The sequence below is a fragment of the Serinus canaria genome, chromosome 8 (genome assembly GCF_022539315.1).
Source record: "Serinus canaria isolate serCan28SL12 chromosome 8, serCan2020, whole genome shotgun sequence".
Classification (NCBI taxonomy): Eukaryota; Metazoa; Chordata; class Aves; order Passeriformes; family Fringillidae; genus Serinus; species Serinus canaria.
Genome location: NC_066322.1, coordinates 25995976 through 26018126, shown reverse-complemented (window position 1 = coordinate 26018126; position 22151 = coordinate 25995976). Strand labels below are relative to the sequence as shown.

General features: G+C 43.3%; 1 protein-coding gene across 4 annotated transcripts in view; it reads right to left on the bottom strand.

Annotated features, from left to right (window-relative positions):
* RABGAP1L (RAB GTPase activating protein 1 like) overlaps positions 1-22151 on the bottom strand; it is a 226017-nt gene that overhangs the window by 37355 nt on the left and 166511 nt on the right. For all 4 annotated transcript variants that reach the window (XM_030226690.2, XM_050977169.1, XM_030226691.2 and 1 more), the window contains one exon: positions 21098-21226. In XM_030226690.2, coding sequence (XP_030082550.1) covers positions 21098-21226 — 129 coding nt within the window. The remainder of the gene's footprint in view (positions 1-21097; positions 21227-22151) is intronic.

Below are 22151 nucleotides of genomic sequence, written 5' to 3'. Positions count from 1 at the left end.
TCTTTATCAGCCTCACCCTAGAACTCCAAAGGGGGAAGAGCAGTGCAGCCAGTCACTGCCCAGACTAGTGGAACTCACTCCCTGGATATCTCTAAGCCCATTCTCAGCTAGTTCTGTTCTGTCTTTGCTCTGCTCCTCACTGAGGTGGTTATTAGCACTTGAAATCTTAAGGGTTTGGGTCAAGGTTCCTCTTCATTTCAGGTTTTACATCACTTAGAACTACAGCTAAATAAGGCATGCCCAAAATAAATCTGCCTCTTTTGATTTCTAGAAGCACACAAACATGAACAAGATTAAACAGCAGCATAGCTGGGACACCAGCCTACAGGTAGGTGCTCATTATTCACCTCAGTCCATTCCAGATGGTTTTGAACCTTTTAAAATGAATTCATGAACCTCTTTGGATTTTTAATTCATTAAGTTCACATTTTTACTTCATGTTTTCATCCATCTTTCCTATCCTGCCACTATCACTTTTTCTGAGGGCAGCAGAAGTAATTTCCTCTCTCCAGCTAGGCTTCCTTCAGGTGTGAATTGTCTGCCAGAAACATTTTGCTTCACAAACTTCCTTCTTGCCTGCTGAGAATCTGGGTCAGAGTTGCATTGACTTTTTGCTTGTTCATGTTTTTTTCCAGTGGCAAAGGCAGCACAGGCAGCTGAACCATCAGTGGATTTCATTGCTTAGCCCCACAAAGAGCTGTGGTGTGACAGGTGATGGAGGAACAAGGGAAGAACCAGACATCCCTGAGCCAGCATTGATACCAAGTGAAGGAATACTGATTCTTAGTGTGAGTTTTTGAAAATTCTAAACAGATTTCACAGGATATTTGGGGCATACTTTGTATTAACCTAACGTAACCAATTGAGCTGAGCATATTTTCTCCCTCCCCATCCTTTTGTTCTGCAAAATGGGGTATTTTTTTTCCTTTTTGGAAAAGCAAGGGGTGGTACTAGTGAGCTCCCCAACAGGCAAACTCTCCTCCAGCCTAATGCCCTCTGAGTGGGCCAGGCTGGTCTGGAGTAGTGAGAACACTACAGAAACCATGCAGAATGAACGGGCAGAAATTCCTCAGCTGCCTTGGAGCATCATGTCCTGAAAACCAGCAGGCTTCTGCCACCTGTCTCCTGTGCCACCTCTTCTCTTTGGGGACCCTTTTTTATCTCCTTCCAGTTCCATGACAGCAGACATCCACGAGCAACTCAGCTCAGAGAAGTGATGACAGCTCCAGAGCAGGGCCAGGTACCAGGGACTTCCCTACACCTGCCCCACAGCCATGGCCAGTGGCTCCTCAACCTGTGCTCTCCGAGCCAAACCACCACCCCTCAATGGGCAAATTAACAACCTGTTTGCCATACAAGTGTCTCTCATATTCCCTGGGGCTACCAATCCAAGACCTGAATAATGCTTGCATGGCATTCAGCCCACACAAATGGCATTTAGAGCTAAATTCCCTAATAAACTCAACACTACCTGGGAAATGTATGTTCAACTTGTTGCGTTTATTGCTTCACTTGGTATTGAAAAGAAAACAAAATGGGTCAAGCGTGTTATCCAAGAAAATTAGCATAAGGGTTGTATGGGGATGCTTTGTACTTACATGGATTTCTGGCCTGGTTTCAGTACAGGTTAATTCAGGGATTTCACCCAAACAACCTGCTGTCTTTTCACTTACAGCAAACAAAAGATACTAATTAACATTAATCAGCACATTAAATAGCAACATCTGTCATAGGAAGACACTCACACAGGGCCCAGGATTCCATTTCTCCATGGTTTTCATTCTCTTTCCAAAGAGAGGTTAATGGTCCTTACCTATGTCCTTTTTTAAGACTAAAAAAGGTAAAAAATACTGGAAAGTGCAAAACTCTAAGCTGTGCTATTACTGAAGTTGTGTGTCAAGTTTGCTCCAGTGCTGAAGCAGCCATGCTGCACAGGGAGATTGCAGTGACATATTTACCTGGGGTGACCTGAAGTGCCATGCCTCAGGTCACATTTTAGTATCTTTACTGACTATCACTTTGCACCTGACCTTCAGTCTGGGACAAGAATATAAAGGGAAAAGAAGAAAAGGCTGGAGAGCCAGATGCCGTGAGAAATTCTTGTAGTTAAGTAACAGGAAGAAAAAGACAGGACCCCAGCACATCCTCTGCTCATCAATCCCACAGGAGCTGGCCATGCACAAACTCACCTTGGCTGTGCTGGAACCTCACTGACACCCTGACAGGAGCCCTAAGGGAAAGCTGAGACATTTCTATATGGAAACAGCACAATGGTAATGGCATATTCCCAAACCAGAAAATACATCTGCCCTGTGATTGCTTTAAAAATGAGATAAGGAGTAATGAAGACTGAAGTGATGTGGGTGAGCAGGAAATGGTACATGGTGTCAGCCAGGCTGGGCTAAACCAGGCAGACCAGTCCAGGCACCTTCCCTGAGGTTTAGCACTCAGTGTGACTGTGAGACACAGTCTAGACTGAGGCATGCCTGACGACTCTGAAATGAGATCACTTCATGCATTTTGCATTAAAAGTACAAACTACTGCCACCTTCCAGGAGAGTGGCATGTCCCTCACTGCTGGAGTTAAAAATCAAGGTGTTTACTTGGAGGTCACAGGACTGAGTGCAGCCCAAAACCATCCAGAGAACAGCACTTGCTGGTAGGTGTTGATACCAAAGGTAACAAACAGCCAGCTAAGACAGAGAAGGCATTTGACCTGAGACCCATTTGCTAGGAAAGGCAGAAAGCAGCTAAGTCTGTACTCCCCTGGACAAATTCCCTGGCAATCTCCAGGGGAGAAAGGAAGATCAGGACCATGCAAGCAGATCAGCTGTATAAGACTACCCACTAATCTAAACCCCACATAATCCTCTGCCCCAAAGCCCTATTCATCATCATCCAGTACAGTGAAAGGGAAATTCTGTTCTCACAAGATGATCTGGGAGACAAACTATCCCAGTACTTAACTGTGCTGATCTAGTCTCCCACTGGGAAAATTTGCATCTGCATTTATTGCTTCAGTATAACACAATGAGAAAAACTTCTGCATTTACATGTGATTTAAAGATTACTCTGTCTTGATTTGACTGTTAATAAGCTTATTTTAGGAGCTCAAATGGTATGTATGGAGGGGCAGAGAAGGCAAATGCTGCCACCAGTTATCAGAGAGCTCTGTGTGATAACCAGGTGTTCCTTCAGAGACCAGAGCTATTTCCATGTATTTTTCTACCCTCCCCATCTGGCTTATTCCAAGTTTGTCTTTTATTTAAAATCCTGACTATAGATCTTGTATTACTTCCTGCTATGATACTCCAGAGAAACGAGATGGCCACAGGGCAGGAGGACATTTTCTCCTGGTATCCACGTGCTCAGCACAAAGTGCTGCTTAAGCTGAGGTCAAGTGCAAGGGCTGAGCTCCCTTAGAAGCTCCCTCACTCCCAGTGCTCCTGTTGAGTCCTCTCAAGGTCCAGCTAGAGGCCTATATTTAGAGACAAAACTGAGCCATAACTTCTAATCTGTATTTTAATTTTTAGTATGTCTTTATAGACATAGAGGAAGTGTTTGTGCAAAATCTGTTTTGCAAGAAATGCAAGGGAAGTGCTGGTAATGAGTGAGAGCTAGTTTCTGCTTGATCTAAAGGAGGAAAACCCCATCAAACAAAGAAAAACAAAGGATGCAATAAAATTTAGAATGATTTGCAAAAAAAGTTTTTAAAAAGAGGCTTCTATCACCATAAAATTCCTTAATGTATTTCCAAAGTACATATTTTACATGATCACCATCATTAGTTTCACTATTTGGAAAGTCAATGAAACAAAATAAACCTCACAAGAAAGCAATAACTAACATGAGAAAGAAAAGCTATGCTGCTGTCTACAGTGAATTTCACATGTCATGTGAGCCCAGGTACCTACCTAATGGTTCCCAAGGTTATAGATGTCCTTCTCTCACTGGTGACAGAGTAACTCTGATTGCCATTACTCTGTCACAGAATCACAGAATGCTTTGGAAAGGACATTTAAAGATCATCTTGTCTGACCCTGTTGCAATGAGCAGGGACATCTTTAAAAATAATTCCTCTATGAAAGCAGTGAAGGATTTGATCACCTTTCTCAGACATAGGATTGTAGGTGAAAAAGGTATTAGGGTTGTTTCTTGAAATGCAGAACCTTCCCAGAGAAATACACACGGACTTAGTAACACTCCTGGCACTGGAAGAATTGTCTGGTGACTGGCAACTGATTTATCAGGACATTAACTGGGCACCCCAGCTTTAAGGAGAATGAAAAAAATGAGTCCTACTGGTGACACTTGTGCTAGAGCCTGATACTGCTTGGTCTGACATGAGGGTGAAGGTATCTCATGGGGAAAACTAAAACCCAAAGGGAAATTTCCTGGATGCTAGTTAGAACTATGAAATTAAGAAAGACCAGAAACAGATCTGAGTAATTTTTCTTATCTCTCCTCATTAAATGCAACAGCAGCAAGAGAAAAAGTCCACTCTGAGCTGGAGATGGAACATCCAGACCTGGTCTCTAAGTGCCTTTGGCCATCCCTTATCAGCAGTGCATGGCAAAACATCCAGGATATTTCCTTGGGCAATACTATGATTTTTTTCTCACTTTTTTTTTTTCCATTTTTCCAGTAAGAATGCACAACTGGTGCTCTGTTTATCAGTACTGTTTGCATTCCTGTGCTCTTCTTGACTCTTTCAGAGTTACAGGACCTCAGGGTATAGAAGCTGGCTGGGCCCACTACCACCAAAGAGAGAACAAGAGTCTGCAGCAGGTCAGTGATCAGCACAGCCATGGGGCAGCTGTGTCTGTGCAATGCCCCTGACAGCTCAGGGTTACTTTGCCCTTTTTCAGCACTGCAGACCACCCCACATTTTACCAGAGCTCTGAAAGTTCAAGAGTGACAGCTGAGTGTGCCAGGTGGGAAGAGCCAGAATGAGAAATGCAGAGATCCTCAACCATCCCAGCCACTTCTCTGCTTCTGGGTGTTAAACATCATCTCCTGTTCCCTAATTTTCTGACATCTCCCCATAGGAAAGATCCTATTCTTCCTATCCCCAACAGAGGAAATTAAGATGTGCTGACTCATCTTTTCAAATGTACCTGAAAAACCCTCTCAGGGCAGCAGAAGTTATTCCTGGCCATTCAGGCTGGTACCAAGTCTCCTGAGCTTTGTTCACACCTCAGCTGAGAGGATACATCAGGTAACTTCCCCACCTGCCAGAGCACCTGAGCTCTGGGTGAACAATGGCACCAAACCCACACCTGACACAAACAGCACAGCTTGGCTTGTGAAATCTCAGATGTATTAAAAATCTACAAGGAGCTGCTGGTCAGCAAAGGTTTTACAATCAGCACCCCTCTGGGTGTAAAGCAGTGGACACTCCAGTGACAGATGTGTCATAAATGACAAGACCAAGAGTCTATTCTGAAAAAATGAGAATACATCATGAGCATGCCAAGCCATGCAGATATAATTTAGCTTTCCCAATGGGTAACTGAATGCTTCAAGTAAATAAGAAGAAAATTCAATCTGGAGTTAAAACATCACCTTTCTCCTCTCACTTCAATGTAAAAAATTACATCTGGCCTTGTGCACAACCCCTGTTTTGCAGGACTCTATGTTCAAACCCAAGTGCTCATGTCCTTCTCTCTGCTTTCTCCAGAGACTCAGCTCATAGCTGGATCATCAAAGCAGAAAAATTATTTTTTAGCAAAAGGGATTCCACAATGCAAACTACAGCAGTTAGACAAAGAAGCTGTCAGCTAGTGCAGCCAAAGGCTGTAAGGAGAGGCCCAAAAGGCAACATCTGTTGAAGAAGTATGGTCCAGAGACTGAGCTCCATCAGTGTTGGCTCTGCTTTGTGAAACAAAAAGGAAGAAGTAGGGGGAAAACCAGTTTGGTCCCTGTTTGCTCCAAATAAATCTCGACAGGATTCACTCACTTCTTTCTCAAGCTACAGTATTGTGCAGGAGGTGCAAAATACTGGAGCTTCTGAGAGGCTCTGAATTGTCTCTGAAGTTTTTACTGAGGAGTGTGGCAGTGCTTTCACCAAAGAAATATGTGAAACATGCACATTTTATGATTGGCTTTTCACAAATATTAAAATGAATATTATATATGTTACATTAGAAAGTGATGCTGTATTAATTTTCTTAAGTAGTGTGTTAAATATAGTTTTAGGTTATAACATAAGGTTAAAATAGAAACTGCTATGTAGGATAGTTTTTTAAAAGAAAGGACTCACACAGAGTTAGCAGCCACAGGACACCCAAATCTTTCAGAGAAAGAGAATTTATTGCCCCATTATCAGAAGACATGAACTTCTTCCTGCCTTGCTTGGCCCTGAAGACTCCTTTAGGATTCAGAGGAAGAAGCTGACACTGCCCAGACAGAATCCTGTGTTTGAATGGAATTGATGCATCATGGATGAGGTGTATGAACATGCAACAGGCTGTTGCTTTTAAGGGTTAATCCTCTGTTAATGTGCATCCTTTTTTGGGCTTATTTTGCTCAGAAAGAGGTACCAGGACTGTCCATAACTCTTTGTTTCTGTTATCTCATATTGTCCTAATCCCAATTGTCCAAAATTATTATTACTCTAATTATATTACTATTTTTATAACCATTTTATTACTATTATCCTTTTAAAATTTTAAAACCAAGTGATTGGTGTTTTTTACAAAAGACAAGCAGGACAAACAGCCAGGCCATGGTACAGCATTCCTGCCTGATGCTTTCCTGGCTGTGAGAAGTGACTCACATCAGTGCAATGATTCTCTGCTTGCCAGGGAGGTTCTCTGGCAATGCAGGATGGAACAGAACACACCAATCACTTCCAGCTTCTCTGGTTTGAGGAGCACATCTGGAACAAATGGCACAGGAATATCTTCATTACTCCTCTGCTCTCCTCAGCTATCCACCTGTAGCCACTGTAAATGCTCTGCCAGTTTCTCTGTGCATGCACACTCCATCAGCAGCCTGCTCCTGCCCTGGATACAATTTCAGACAAAGCTGTGCCCTGGCTGGGATCCCAGCCCCACCCTACAAAAATGCAGCTGGTCCTGCAGAACTGCCTGTACATGGCTGGGCAGGGAAGGATAACCATCTCCTCACTCTGGCAGAGCTGGTTAGGCTACAAGAAGCCTGGAATGTGGACACTGCTGAAATTAAAGCAGCCAGAAATAAAGAAAGAAGAAAAACTGGCTTAAAGCCATCTTTGTTCTGGGCCTTTTTATTTCCATCAAGGACTGCTGTGACCAAACACTGGGTAGGCAATCCATGGCCAGCTATGCCTTTAAAACATACTTCCATTATCTCCTGGAAGTCACTGCAGCTCAACAAATATCCTGAGAAGTTTGCTCAGTTGATGAACAGGAAAAACAGGGCAGAGGATGGTGCTGGACATGCAGCTATGCAAGTCAAGGCACCCTGGTGCAACCTGGAGCCTCGTGGCTTTGCTTCTGCAGTAGGGAAGAGATCTGTTTAGCTATGTAAATAAGATGCATAAATAAATAAATACGAATTGCAATGGGCTGAGAAAAAGCACCCAGACCCTGGCCTTTTCAGTATCTTAGCAACAGGCTGGCTGCTGCAGGGTAAGAGAGCATGAAATCAGCATCTTTTCAGCTAAAGACAAATTGAATGGAAATGTGGGGAGGTGGCCTTTTCCTGGCAGCAGTGAGGGAAGAAGAAGTAACTGGTGAATCTGATCCTCTGGGCATCCTTTAGGAGGGGTTCCTGAATGCAGGGATTGTTAACTAACATGGCTGAGAGGCTTTGTCCTGCCAGCAAACTGATACATTCCAGAGCATGCCTGGGAAACCAATAATTCAATCTTGATTCAAACGATGTCTGTTACAGTCACCTCCTGGGTTAATTACTTATTAACCATCTTAAATAGCTCAAACCCAGTTCTGCTGGGCTCCCCTGGCTATGTTAGTGCCAGCTGACCACAGAGCATGTTTTCAGTGGCACTTACCTAAAACATCTCCCCAGCACTGCATGCTCAGGTTTTATCACCATGCTATCTCTGCATTCACTAAAGGAACGTGCACCTCGTGAATCTTTAAGTAACTGAATCTCAGCAATAAAAACCCATATATTCTGGCCAGGTAATTCCTTTCCAGCCTTCTGGAACAGCCTCATGTGGACACAGAGGAGGATCATTATATAGACAGCAGCTACTAGAGAGAACTGAGCTATGAGAGCAGCAAGAACAACATGTGGACATTTCATGGAGGATTTGAATGAGAGTTCTGAATAAAAGATTTCTCTGGGTCACCTAATCTGGGGCTGGAGTGTACCAGCTGATTGTTTCCCACTGCTCCATGCAGCTGGATGCTGGCAGCAAGGCAGGGACCTGGGTGGCACACGATCACGGAGGGAGGTGTGGGATGGTGCCTGGGTCAGCAGAGGGGCTGAGCAGCTTGTCCAGGAATCCAGCAGGAGCAGCAAAGCAAAACACAGTGACCTTGCTCCCTGCATTATACACACACTGCACAGTGAGAACTCACTTCACTCCTTATTTACAGATCACTTGTATTTGTGTGGTGCTTCAGCTACAGTGAAAACCTCTGGGGGCTACCAGTGAACCAAATTTACTTGGAGCAGGGAAACTTCTCCCCTGCATTTCATCCCCCTGAGGGCCCCATCACAGCACTTCATCTCTCCCGTGATGGGGTGGAAGGTTTAGAAGCCACGCCCAGTTCCATAGGCAGGAAATTACATAGTATGGAGCAGGATGGCTGCTTTCAATCTCTACAATTTAAAAAACGAATTCTGTGTCCTTGGGAGCCGCACACACAGATGCAATTGGCAATGTTTTGTTTCCCTCTTTGTCTGGGGTTGAAAGGAAGGCGACTGTGGCTCAGTGAGTGAACTCTTAGATGAGATAGCCTCCATTTCCTTAATGAGCCTATTAAGTGACTCATCAAAGGTGCAAGGACCAGTCTCAGAAGGGAGAGACACACAGAGATAACTGACTGCACTGAGATCTTCCCAGTGCACACAAAACAGCCCATAGGCTACAAGAGTTAATTGGGAATAACGTGATTCCAGTGCTAGAGGAGTACACAGATGGAAAATACCTTGTGACTTTTCCTTTTTGCTGGCTGGAGTTGTCTGTGCCTGAGCTCCCAGCTCCAGCTTTTCCTCCTCTGATCGAGGGATGACAAAATGCTGCTGTGGCACATCCATCTCTGGGGTATTTGCAGAGTCAAGCACCTGGTGGAACTGTTTGTGCTCCCTGAGCCTGAGCAAAATCCGTGATGGAAGAAGGAGAGTCTTGGTTTAGGTCACAAGAACCAAAGACCATATCAAAAGTCAAATGGAATTTTATTCTCTGCTTTCCTAAATGAGACCCTGAAGGTGTGCAGGCTAGGATTTAATCTCTCCAAAGAGATTAAAAAGTACTGCTATATTAACACGAATACAGCAGGCATACAGCAACCAGCTCACATCACTCTCCAGCACACTGGATTTTATTTACAAGGTTAACTGTGATCCACTGTTACACATTTCCCAGAATCTTGTGTTCTGATGGTGTATTAAGAGTGGAGCAAGAGAAGCAGGAAGAGCAAATACCATCAGTAATGCAAGAGATGTACTAAGCCACGTGCCTACTTCCCCTGAAATGTCACTTTATGTCAACTGCCATGGTTTCCAGACTGTAAGAATTGAATTATATTGTGATTACATCCTATCATTACATCCTTTGGACAAGGTCACAAGAATAAAAGCTTAGTACTTTCCTCCATTACAGGTGCTGTATGTTCTTACACTCCGGGAGCAGACTTTTTCTAATGGCAACAAATTTGCCTTCAGCACAAAATGCTGGTTTAATTCCATGAGTGCAAGGTGAGACACATTAAAAAATTAAGAGCCATCATTAGTGATGTTTCTGAGAAGTCTCTCACAGCACAGATATCTAAATTCCCTTCCTAATCCTTACAGTTCACTTTATATCATAACAGCAACAAGAAGGGAACAAACACAAACCCCAGAGCTGTGTAACCTTACAACAGGTGCTTGTTTTACTCCAGCCCTCACCAGTGAGTACAGGTGTGTGAAACCCCTTGCACCAGGGACTTGAACATTTCTCAGGTTTTTTCACCTTTCCAGCAGTTTTTCTCCAAATTCCTATGACAGGACATAATCTTGGAGAATATTCCTGCCTGGTGGATCAAGGGTTGAAAACCCCCAAGTCACACAGGTGAACAGGGAAAAGCCCTTCTGCCAGACAGGATCATTACTGACATTGTGTGGATGTCACAATAAAGAAAGACTAAAGGAAAACAGAGAGGGACTCTTGGCTGTTCCCAGGGGAGCCTGGGCTCCCAACAAGCCCTGTGTGAGCTCCCAGCCCAGTGCTGCACCTTTAACTGTGCTGCTCCTTCCCATTAGAGACCCAGCCACCAGAGGAGACGCTGCTGGACGGATGAGAGCAGTGAAACATGAGATGGGCTCTAGCCCAGCCCACAGCCAGCCCTGCTCCCAATTCCTCTCAGCAATCACTGCTGCCCCTGGGATGAGCATTTGCACTCCAGGCTGGCAGAGAGGGGGGGTGAAGGTATTCCAGGCTCACCAAGTGCAGGCAGCACCTTCTTCCCCTCTACACCCCCAGCCCTGACCAGAAGTGTTTTTTACCGAGTCTTGAAGCACTTGGATTTGTTGTGTTGGCTGGAGAAGATGGCTCTGGTACATTTTGGGACAAAAGGAATAAACATATGGCCAAACCAGATCCCCATCAGCTACAGAGCCACTGCCTTTGGAGAACCCCTCATCAGAATTCTGGGAAACACAAACTGTGCCAAGGAAAATGCTCCTTTCCCACCACATCTCCTCCCTCCTGCAAAAGGAACATGCCCTGCTTCAGACTGGGCTTAGAAAAGGGAAAAACGAAGCAAGTTCTCTTGAAGGAAGCTCACTACAACACAAACCTACATTTCACTTTGCATTACAAGAAAAACAAGGGCCAAATGTGCCTCAGACCTTCCTGCTGCTACTTAAAATAACAGGATTTGTGTCCCTATACAAGCTTACCTGAGTATGATGGTCTGGACAGGCAGCTGGAATGAAGAAAACTGGGCTGGGATCTGTTTTCTGTGGCACCAAAATACAGCTCCTTTCAGTGAGAGAAATCTCTTTCACCACTACCTCATGAGGAAAGACATCACACTTACTGGTTTCAGCACTGTTTAACATTTGAAAACAAGGCACTGGTGACAAGGTGATTGAATTTTTTCCTTATTTCTGACAGGTCTGGTAGATTGCACAATCATCAAAGGGAACAGCCTGACAATAAAGTTTTGTGTGTCCTCGACAGTGGGAGAAGAAATGAGCCTGAGGTAAGGCAAGCAGGTGCTCAGATGCTAAAGCACTATTCAATTGCCTAAGAATCCTTCAATTGCTAAAGCATTATTTAATCCAGCTGCTTGCAACAGGTGCCCTGGGGCACACAGGAGCAAGTGGAACATGGCACCCTCACCAGTTAGGAAACATGTCACCATCATATTTTCTGAAAAATCCTCTTTGCCAGGATTTCTTCCTGGCCAAAAATGAAAACACTATTATCTCATTTGCTTCCCCTGTGCTTTGCTGCTTTGGAAGGTGGTCTGGAGATGGTTTATCCAACAGGTGATTGATTGGTTTCATGTGAATTGTTTTTATTTCATGACCAATCACAGCCAGCTGTGTTAGGACTCTGGAAGAGAGAGTAATGAGTTTTTCATTATTACCTTTTAGCCTTCTGTAAGTATCCTTTCTCTCTTTAGTATAGTTTTTAGTATAGCATAATATCAAATCATAATAAATTAGCCTTTTAAGAACATGGAGTCAGATTCATCAATTCCTCCTCTGTCAGGGAACCCAGAAAACACCACAGAAGCAAAGCCCTGATCTCTTCTCCAGCTCTTCCCACTGCTCCTGACTGAATCAGAAACAGAATCAATATTCCCTGCTGTGCAAAGAGGGAGCATCCTGGGTGGCTCACTCAGACTGCCATCAAATTGTTCCTCACAAGGATGCACTATAAGGGCACTGATCTTGTGCTCTGAGCTGTAGGTTAACCAAAAGATTGCTGAGATTAAAAAGGAGCTGCTCAGACACTGTTTGACTCTGTGAAGAACATCAGCTGGAGTTTAACTGCTTTTCCCCCAGAGGTTGCCGCATTAAGCTCTGAGCCTCTCCCAGTTATGTCACCCCAGTGTGTGTGTGTGTTAGTGAGCACACACCTGTGTTTCTTGTGCAGCTCAGGAGTGAGCAGCACCCTCCAGGCTGGTGGCATGTGCAGCTGCACCTGGGCTGGGGGACTGCTGAAGCTGAAGATTTTGCAGCTCTGCTGTCACAGTAGCTGTGTGATTCAAGCTGACACTGGCCCCTGAGCCATGCATGCACACTGAATTCATGGCTATACTTCCAGATTTAAGAGGTTATTAATTAACACAGAATCACAAAATGATTTGGGTTGGAAGGGACCTTAAAAAGCTCATCTTGTTTCAATTCTGTGCCATTGGCAGGGACACCTTCCACTGTCCCAGGCTGCTCCAAGCCCCATCCAGCCTGGCCTTGGACACTTCCAGGGATCCAGGGGCATCCACAGCTTCTCTGGGCACCCTGTTCTGAGAGCCTCCCCACCCTCACAGGGAAGAATTCCTTCCCAATATCCCATCTAAATCTACTCTCAGTTTGAAGCCACTGCCTCTTGTCCTGTCACTCCATGCCCTTGTAAACAGTTCCCCTCCAGATTTCTGCATCTATACTAATTATTATGCTGATTAATAACTTGGAGATGAGATTTTCAGTTTTTTCATGGCTTTTGATTAACTTGCAGAATCAAATCTTGGTTAAAAATTATTGTCCAGGAAATTGCATTAATTAATTAAGCAAAGGAAGTTGAAGGAATAACAGACAGCTAGGGCAACACAATGAGGAGGTCTGATCTTCATCTCCTCCTTGACAATGAGGTACCAGCCAGATGAAATCTACTTATGCCCAAACATAAACAAACGTAACAATATAAACAGTGTAACTTCATGTTTGCCATACTACTCAATCTCCACAAGAGAAACAAGGCTACAAAAAAAAAAAAAAAAACCACAACAACACAACAACAACAAAAACAAACAAACAAACAAACAAAAAAACAACAAAAAACCCCCCCAAAAGTAATTAACTGTAGGGAAGCAGAGAATCCTGAAGCAAAGCGATCAGAAGATCCTAAAAACGTGAATATTGCCCTTATAAAGCACCCAGCTACAGTGCTGCTCCAGTAGCTACACACTGCTCAGAGAACAGCCAAGTAACTACTTGCTGAATTTAATTTCCAACAGTGTCAATAATGCCAAAAACAATGCCTGGGGTTTGGAATGGCAAGTTATTAATAAGACTTTCAGCTCTAAAAGCTGCTGTCCCTGCAGAGCTCTGTGTTTATGAAATGCAGCCACTGTCTCCTATACTTAGGCTTTTTTGTCCCCTCATTTTCAAAGCAGAGGAATAAATCCAAGTGCAGGTGCCTGAGAAATCAAACACCAGCAAAAATACAAGAAGACAGTGCCCCCAGTGCCTCTTCTGTTTGTTTGCAAAAGGCCTGGGGGAAATAAGGGAAAACTGTTAGGCTTTGCCTTTTCTTTTCCTTCTCCTCCCAATTATTTTTACAAGTTTAGCTCTAGGTCTCAGCACAGCACAGCGCTGCAGAATTTGTCACCTCCTCTAATTTGTCAAAAACCAAAATGAATGCAATGTCCCATCCCAACTGTTCCCTGTGCTACCCTGAGAGTGAATCTCTGCTTTCCCCCTGAGTCACTGAGGCCATTGGCCATTAGCTCTGGGTTACTGGAGCTTCTGCAACAGAGAATCACAGAATGGGATGGTGGGATGGGATCAAAGACTGGGGTTTGGGCTGGGAGAGATCTTAAATCTCCACTTGTTCCACCCCTCTGCTGTGGGCAGGGACACCTTCCCATGGCACAGGTGGCTCCAAGCCCTGCCCAGCCTGGCCTTGGACACCTCCAGGGATGGGACAGCCACAGCTGCTCTGGGCAACCACACCAAACCCCACCTGTGGCTTTTTCCAAAAACTTCATTTTTTTTTATTCTGTTACATCTGCAGGAATAAAATAACCACAGCTTTTCTGAGAAGGACACATACCATAATGGCTGTTTAAAAAAGACAAAAGGCAGCTTGAATTTTTTTTCCCTGAACACAATCACTTCCCAATGCATGTATTCTAAGACTTCTAGACTTAAAAGTAAAAGCTAATTCTCTGTGGGTGCCCTGAACTCCCAGCAGACAACAGAGCTTCTTCCTCTGCTGTTCAGAGGAGAGAATGAAAAGTTTCTCAGGTCACAGGAGTTTAGTTCTGAAAAAATAAAGATATAACATTTTTCAGGGTCACAGACAGCACCAAAACTTTGGCTGGCAACTTTTATATGCAAAAGTGTCTTTTGCATATAAAAACCCCACATTTCCTCAGAATTACTATGCTGATTACTGCCAAGCTACCTGCTCACTCAGACCTGACTGCCTGAAAGATATCCAAGAGAAGCACAGAGGCATTCCCACCTCCAGGGAGATTTGGCCATCTTAAGTCTCAACAGTTTTGTTGATGTTTGAGTCAGAATCAAGGAACACTTCTTTGTCAGCATAAACATGGGGTGCAGAGCTTGTTTCCAGGCATTTCTGCATCTGCACTTTTACCTACACCTCTTTCTCCACAAAATGTGAAATCCTGTGGGTTTGTTCCTTTTAATTACGGTTGTAAGTGCTGGTGCTGGGATACATTTCTTCCTCTACAGCCTCTTTTGTAGCACAGAAGTGTCTTTATAAAGGACACCATCTTACTGGGAGAATAAGAGGTACTGCAGACCTGCCAGGCACCATCACCACAGGCTTTCTCCACAGTCAAACTCAAGGCATTCTTTGGGAAAATCAGTTACTGGGTTTGTTTCCTCCAAAGGAAGAGAGAGTTGGGACTTTCTCCTCTAACAAGCTAATATGAGCACTGTGCTGTCAGTAGGAACTCCAGACACTGCTACTGCTCAACATTCAGAGCACTGCAAGGAGAGAACTTTGTATGAGATATTTTAATGTGTCACCTCACAGGGGGTGAGTCAAAGCTCCAGCCAACCTCCATCTGGGACTGAAGTTCAGTTTGGGGAAAAAGGTTCATTTCCTCCTACTTCTGGAGCTGAGTTATTTTAGACAAGTTCTGGCAAAGATGCCAGAAGACAGAGCTGTTAACCAATGGGACTCCTGCCATCTCCATCTCCTGCTCTCTGCACTATTTCCAGACCCAAGGATGGAAAGCAGCTGTTTTTCATCCAGGGGAAGGAGCCAGATTCAAGAAGCTCAGGCCAGAAGGCCCTGCTGAGGATGCTCTCCTGCTCCCACTTGGAACAGGAACATCTGGTGCCACACTGAAAAGCCCTGACTCCTGATGGCACCAAGGGGAACAAAATGGATTTAGGTGCTCTACTGAACCATGGAGCAGCTTTCAGGTGCCTTCCTTACCTTCCTGAATGAAACCACTAAGAATTTGGGCAAAGTGATACAACTGCTGGGGATAAAGACAAGAAATGTTTGTATCAACTTTTCCACATCGAACTTTTACAGTTCTTGGAAGACCTTTACACTGCAAACACTGCTCTGGTTGATGCCACTGCTCACAGGTACATATGACAACCAGTGACTAATACAAAGACACCAAAATATTTATGCTCAGGTTGCAAAACTACTTTAAATTGTTAAAATGTGATTATGCTTAAATAATAATAACATTCTATTCCTTTCCTATTGATAAAGAATTAATGACATACCTGATGTCCCTTACAATACCAACTCAGTGCAAATGAATAAAAACCAAACCAACCAAACGAAATAAAATAAAATAATTTTTACTAATGCTTAAACACCATGAAAATATAGCCTTACTATTGGTCAACATGCCTGCTCACTGGAATATTAAATAAGTATTATAAGTTAAAATAAATAAACATTTCAAGCTCCAACTGCTGTTTTAAATTAACAACATTCCTTTCTATGGTGTTAACACTTATTACCAAGATTCCAATCACATTTAACATCCAACTTGAATGTGATTTCCAGATGCTGGCTCATTGCAGTGCCCTGCACCACAAAGCTGAGCAGAAAGAAGGAAGGTGGAGCTGCAAGAGGACAGGAATTACAGAACTTGACCCTTGTCACCAGGACAAGTGGATCTGCACTTCAGAGATAACAGCACAAACATAATAAGAGCAATTGATCATTAGCTTTTCATAAGAAATTGCATACAAGCATGGCAGGGTTTTCTATAGATCTAAACCAAATCCTTTTCAATTTGGTTTGGCCTTTCCTGAAGAAGTTGATAAATGAGCAATTTTTAACCTGTCCTTTATACTGGAAGGTTAAATAGATACAACACTGGTAGAACCAATGCTTGTGCAGTTTCAGGGCCTTTCTGCAGTGACCTCCTTTGTTCTTCTGCTGCATTTTGTGTTGTCTTAACATGATAGCAAGATCCCCAAGTATCTGGATAAGTACACACATAGAGAGAGAAGCACAGAGTGAGGGAATGCTCTAGAGAGAAGAGAGACAGCAAACCAGCTATTCTTAATCCTACCCATTGAAAGTCACATAAATCACCAGGTGAGTTCAACCCTGCCTGTAAAAAACCACATCCAGATAGAAGATCAACAGAGGTGTGAAGCCAGCCAGTCATCCCCACCAGAAAGGTGTGAGCTTCAAATCACATGAAATGTTTTCAACTGAAAACATTTAAATGGCAACATTGTAAAGTAAACCTGCTTTAAATGTCACCAAGGAACAATTCAGAAATGAGAACAAGCTTAGCACAGCTCCTGCTACTGTAGCCTGTTCTCCTTGACCCTGCTATTATCCAGGGCCCTGGTGCCAGCTCCAGCTGTAGGTGACAGCCTTGGCAGTACAGGGAGAGGTGACAAAAATGTGTGTGGCTGCTTTGCATTGGGAAAGGCACTGGTTTTATTCAGGGCCATTTGCTGGTCTCATTGAAGGTGCTGAGAGCAGCAACCTCCTAATGCTGCTGGGGGGCCCAGTATGGCCCAGTATCATCCAGAAGGGAGATTTACATGATTGGGAAGAACCTTCTCTTGGAAGAAGTTCAGTATTTGAGATCTTTCCTGCTGCTGAGGATGGTGAAGATGAGGCCAGGAGTCACTGCAGTGCCTGAGCTAGGTAGCAGAAGGTGTCTCTACAGATGATACAGAACAATCTTTCCCTGCAGGCTCCTGTGCATCTCATCCCACATGTTCACCTCACCTTCCCTGGGCACAGGGGGACATCCCACAGGTGAATCTGAGGATGTCCCCACCTATCCATCTGGTACACTCCACCTCTGACATTTCCAGAGCTGCAATGGAACACATTCTGAATTTCCAGAGCTAACACATGCTGAATGTCAGCTCTGCTTGTTTGCAAATGCCACGGGACAGTCAAGGAGAAACAGGCACAACTCCCTGAATTCACTGGAAAATGACAATCCAGGCAATGGTCATACAGAGTACATCTCCCAGTGAGACTTTCTCCTGTTCCACACCTCACCTGCCTGAAGTCAGCTGGAAGAACAGAGGTGATGGGACTCCTCTATTAAAATCCAAGCTCATTACAACTTCTTTAGGACACACAGAGATCTGTGCAAGAGAAACTGCAAGAAGATGCAAAAGGCAACTGAGGCAGATGTTGTGAGCATGAAGAATTTGTCAGATGCTTTCATGAAACAGCATCATTAGGATTAACCTTCATGAAATCTAAAAGAGTGTCTTCATTCATTCATTTATAAAATTGGGCCTCTAGAGACACAGGAAAGCTTCTGAAAAATCTTGTAAAGACAGGAAAATGAGGAAAGTAAAAAATCCCCTCCCCAAAGCATATGCATAAAAATCCCTCTATGACTCCAAATCCAGGCTATATTATTTCTTAGCCCCTATTATTTCATAGCATGAATTAGTTCAAAATGCTCTTCAACAATGGAATATGACCCAACAAGCTCTGTAGGAAAACACTACTGGTAATTCCAATTCCACTGTTCCCAGTGATTTACTAGTAAATGACTGAAATCCAGACCTAGTGAATAACCCCCAAAAATAATTCTTAATTGAAGAAGACATTTTCTAGCACATTCTACACAGGAATTTCATTTAATAGCAGCATTTTTCTTTGTATTTGCAGATCTGCTCTTGAGAAAAAGACAGATACCAATCCTTTTCCTCAAAAAGTAGTATGATAGAACTATTTCCAACACAGCACTTTCAAAATCCAAGGGTTACATCCCGAACTCATTGAAAAGTTGTGAAATTAGGGAGAAAAAACACCAAGTAGTTTTAAATTTGCCTTCTGCAGGACTAGATGTAGCTCAGCTAAAGCTCAAGAAAAAAGTAAGCAAGGAGAGGTGGATTTTTATTATATGTTAAACTCCTGTTTTGTTCTGAGGTAATGTGGGAACAAAATTAAAAGAAACACTGGAAAAGATACAGCTCACTATGAAGCCTGGCCACAACACAGCTCTGTTTTTAGGTTTTTATGCCTCTGTAATTAGCTGAGGAATCTGAAGAAAATCCTCCATTCACTTACTGTGTGATACTTGCTCTAAAACCCTCCATTGTTTAGTCTACAAGTACTAATACAACCCACAAGCAGTGGAAAGACACACAGTGCCTCTTTCATACAGCACAAAAAAGAAGTTTAAGAGTCTGGTTTGGCTTTTTTTAAGTTTTGCTGCATTGAAGAAGACAGACTGCTGCTCTCCATACAACCTCTGTGCTCCCTGGGACTCTACCACTGGGGATGATCAAGACTAAAATCTCCTGTTTGAGCATGTCAGCTCCTGCAATTATTAGCACCTGGTGGTAAATAAATTCAATGATTCTAATGTCTAATTAAAGAATCATGGACTAGTTTAGGTTGGAAGTGATCTCTGGAGGACATCTTGTCTAAACCAGCCCTTGAAGGAGGGTGACCTTCAGCAGTCATCTGTGTTTTGAGTTTCTCCACAGATGGACACTCCAGAACCACCAAGGCCAACACATTCCTGTCCCTCCTAGACAAAAAACATGTCCAAAAGCCAATTTATTGTCACCAGTTAACAGGATCCAGGGACACACTGAGGACTCAATAGCCACTGCTCCTCATCCTCATCCCACACCAGAGACCATGGCCAGAGAGATGCTCCAGTGACCATGGGGACAAGTGGCACCTGTGACAAGGGTGCAAGTCTGGGGACACACACTCCTTTAATTTAAGTTTCACCCTCCCTCCAACGGGGTCTTGTGTTGAGTTCCCTCACACTGAGTTCCTGAAGTCCCTTCCAGGATGAGTTGTATACCCAGGGAGTCAGCAGAGCCTGAGTCCCCAATCACACCAGAGCAGCAGTTACTGACACAGCAGAGGGTGACTTCAACCTTCCACTTTCTCCCACCCCTGATGGCCCCAGGTCTTGCCTCTGAATTCTCTTCTTTTCAGTAATTCCTACTAATCCTCACACACTTCTCTACAAGTCACACACACAAGGGGGGTGACTCAACTCCACGTTTGCTACACTCACCTGAGCTTTTCTGTTAGCCAGGACCCACAGTGTGTGAAATCCTGTGTATGCAGTGAATTAATCCACTGTCAAACCCTACCCCTTCCTGTCAACTAGCAGTTCAGAATGTCACTCTCTTCCCACGTGCTGAACCCTGAGCATCTGCCTCAGGTATATTTCAAAATACTTCCCCAATAAAGCACATCACCTACACATACATCCAGTACTCAATGAAATACTAATGACAAATAACATCATGTGACATACAATATATTGCACAAGAAAAGGAGAAAGGCATGAGAAAATTGACAAATAGCTCTTCCAGCAGGTACCATGAAGACTTCAACCCCCCATCAGAAAATACACACTGAGTAAGTAGCATAAAGATAATTCTCTTGTACTTGTTAAGGCCTTCAATTACTCATTTTCAACAGCCAAGCAGAGGACTAAACATCAAACTGCAGCTTGTACTCACAAATAGTCTCTTTCAGTAGCAGAATTGAAATTCAAGCACAATTTTACTAAAACATTTGCACAGATCTTCTTTTCCTTGGCTGGAGTAAACATTCAGATGGCAAGACCTATTTTTTCCTAAGATCAGTGTTTTAACCAGAAGGGGAAAAGCCCTTAATAAATGATGAAATTAAGCAGTACAAGGGAAATTAACAAATATATTGAGAGAGATAAAAAGAGGCAGAGTGTTGCAGGAACATTCTTCCTAGTGGGATGTTCTCTGTCCATCACTGGGCCACACCAAACATGCACTTCCCATCAGAGCTCACATTCCAAGAAATGACTAAAACACTTTTTCTCCAAGATCAAACATGAAGCCCCAAACAGCTATACATATTTCAACAACAACAAAAAAAAAAAATTAAAAAAAAATCCAGGACTTTCCAAAGGACCACGTTATGAACCTCTGCAGCCATTTTAAACAGGTTTTCACCCTCAACAGCTTACAGTCATGCTTCTCTAATTTGGTTCAAGTCCAATACTTGTAGTCAGTAAGTTCAGAGCAGCCTGACTTCTGACAGCAGAATCTTGGGTAGGGTAGAATATAAAAACATATTCTGTCTTGGTAAGCTTGATATACAAACAAAACTCATTTCTACCTCAATTCAAATGCATTATACACAGCACTCAGCAGACAAACAGCTTCTGAGCAAAATAAATAATATCTGAGCTTTGTTTGCATGATTATCACACAGTGATTAATTGGTTTACTGCAGTCACTGTTTATAAAACAAATAAGGAATTAGTGAGTTCTGATAATTGTTGATGATGCACCGTTTTTCTGTTTTAATTATTAGCTTGTACCCAAGCAGACACAGAGAGAAAAGGTCACAGATTCACTTTCTTTAAAGACAGAAGGTGTGTGTGCAATTATACAAACATATATCAAAAGCAATAAACCAGTGATTTAATTTCTTTACTCTCCCCATGCTACTGCCATTCTTAATGTTGCATTTTACTCTTCCTGGACAAACTGCTGGCTGAATGAGAAGCACAATGAAGTTCATCCTTACCTTAATATTGCAAGCCTGTTCCATGAGTCTCCGGGCGTTCTCCTCAGCTCTGTACCTCTTGGGCAACTGAACCCTGAAGAATTTTAAAGCTCCTTCAAAATCAGCCTGGAGAAGGTCCTCTTTGGAGGTCTGCAATTAAACACAGGGAACTACAGTAAACCCTGGGAACACGCAGTCACGCTCTTCTACTTGATTTGTCATTTACTGGATGCATTCCAGACCACCAATATTCACATTAGCTCTAAGTCATCCTCTTTGAAATCAGCTCTTTTAACTCTGCTTCATACAACAGACAGAGACCAAAGCCCATCCAAGGAATCCTAGGCAGGACTGCAACATGGGAATGGATTTTATCCTTCTATACCTGCCAGGTAAGAAAGGGATTCTGGATCAGCCTGTCAAGATGTCAGTGAAGAATAAAAAAAACCCAAACAAGCAAACAACAAAAACCTAGGAGAAATTCTTACATTTCCTGGAAAGCTTGTGCATTACTGATTCTCACGGTACTGCCTTAAAAAGACAAAGCATATCTATTTAATGTATGTATGGTCACAGACATGAAGAACAGAAGCACATGATTCATACAAGGCATCAGCAAGTCAATGTGCTGAAGTCTGTGACACAATTTCTCAAAGAACACTGTGCCAGAAAATGTTCTACATGTTTATTTCTACATCTCCCATGCTCCTGGACTTCTCAGTGGTGTGAAGTCTAAAAGGCCAGAAGATGTGACACATTCACCACGAATCCACTCCTGTCCCTGACAGAGCCATGTGGTTCACAGGGACAAATGCATCCATCCTCCAGGTTACTGACACCTGCACCAAGAGTTCAGAAGGTACCAAATCCCAAGCCTTGGGATAGTTCCTTTCAATGACTCACAGAAACTGAAGGTCCTGACAAGACATTCAGAACATCATCTCAAATGTGGGAATTTCAAGGGTTTTAGCCCAGAAAAGAGTAAACAAAACTCTGTCAACATAGGTACTCATATGGTGGAGATCTACACTGTGAAATGTGTAAATACCTCAGCAGCAGCACAGGCACTTTTGGT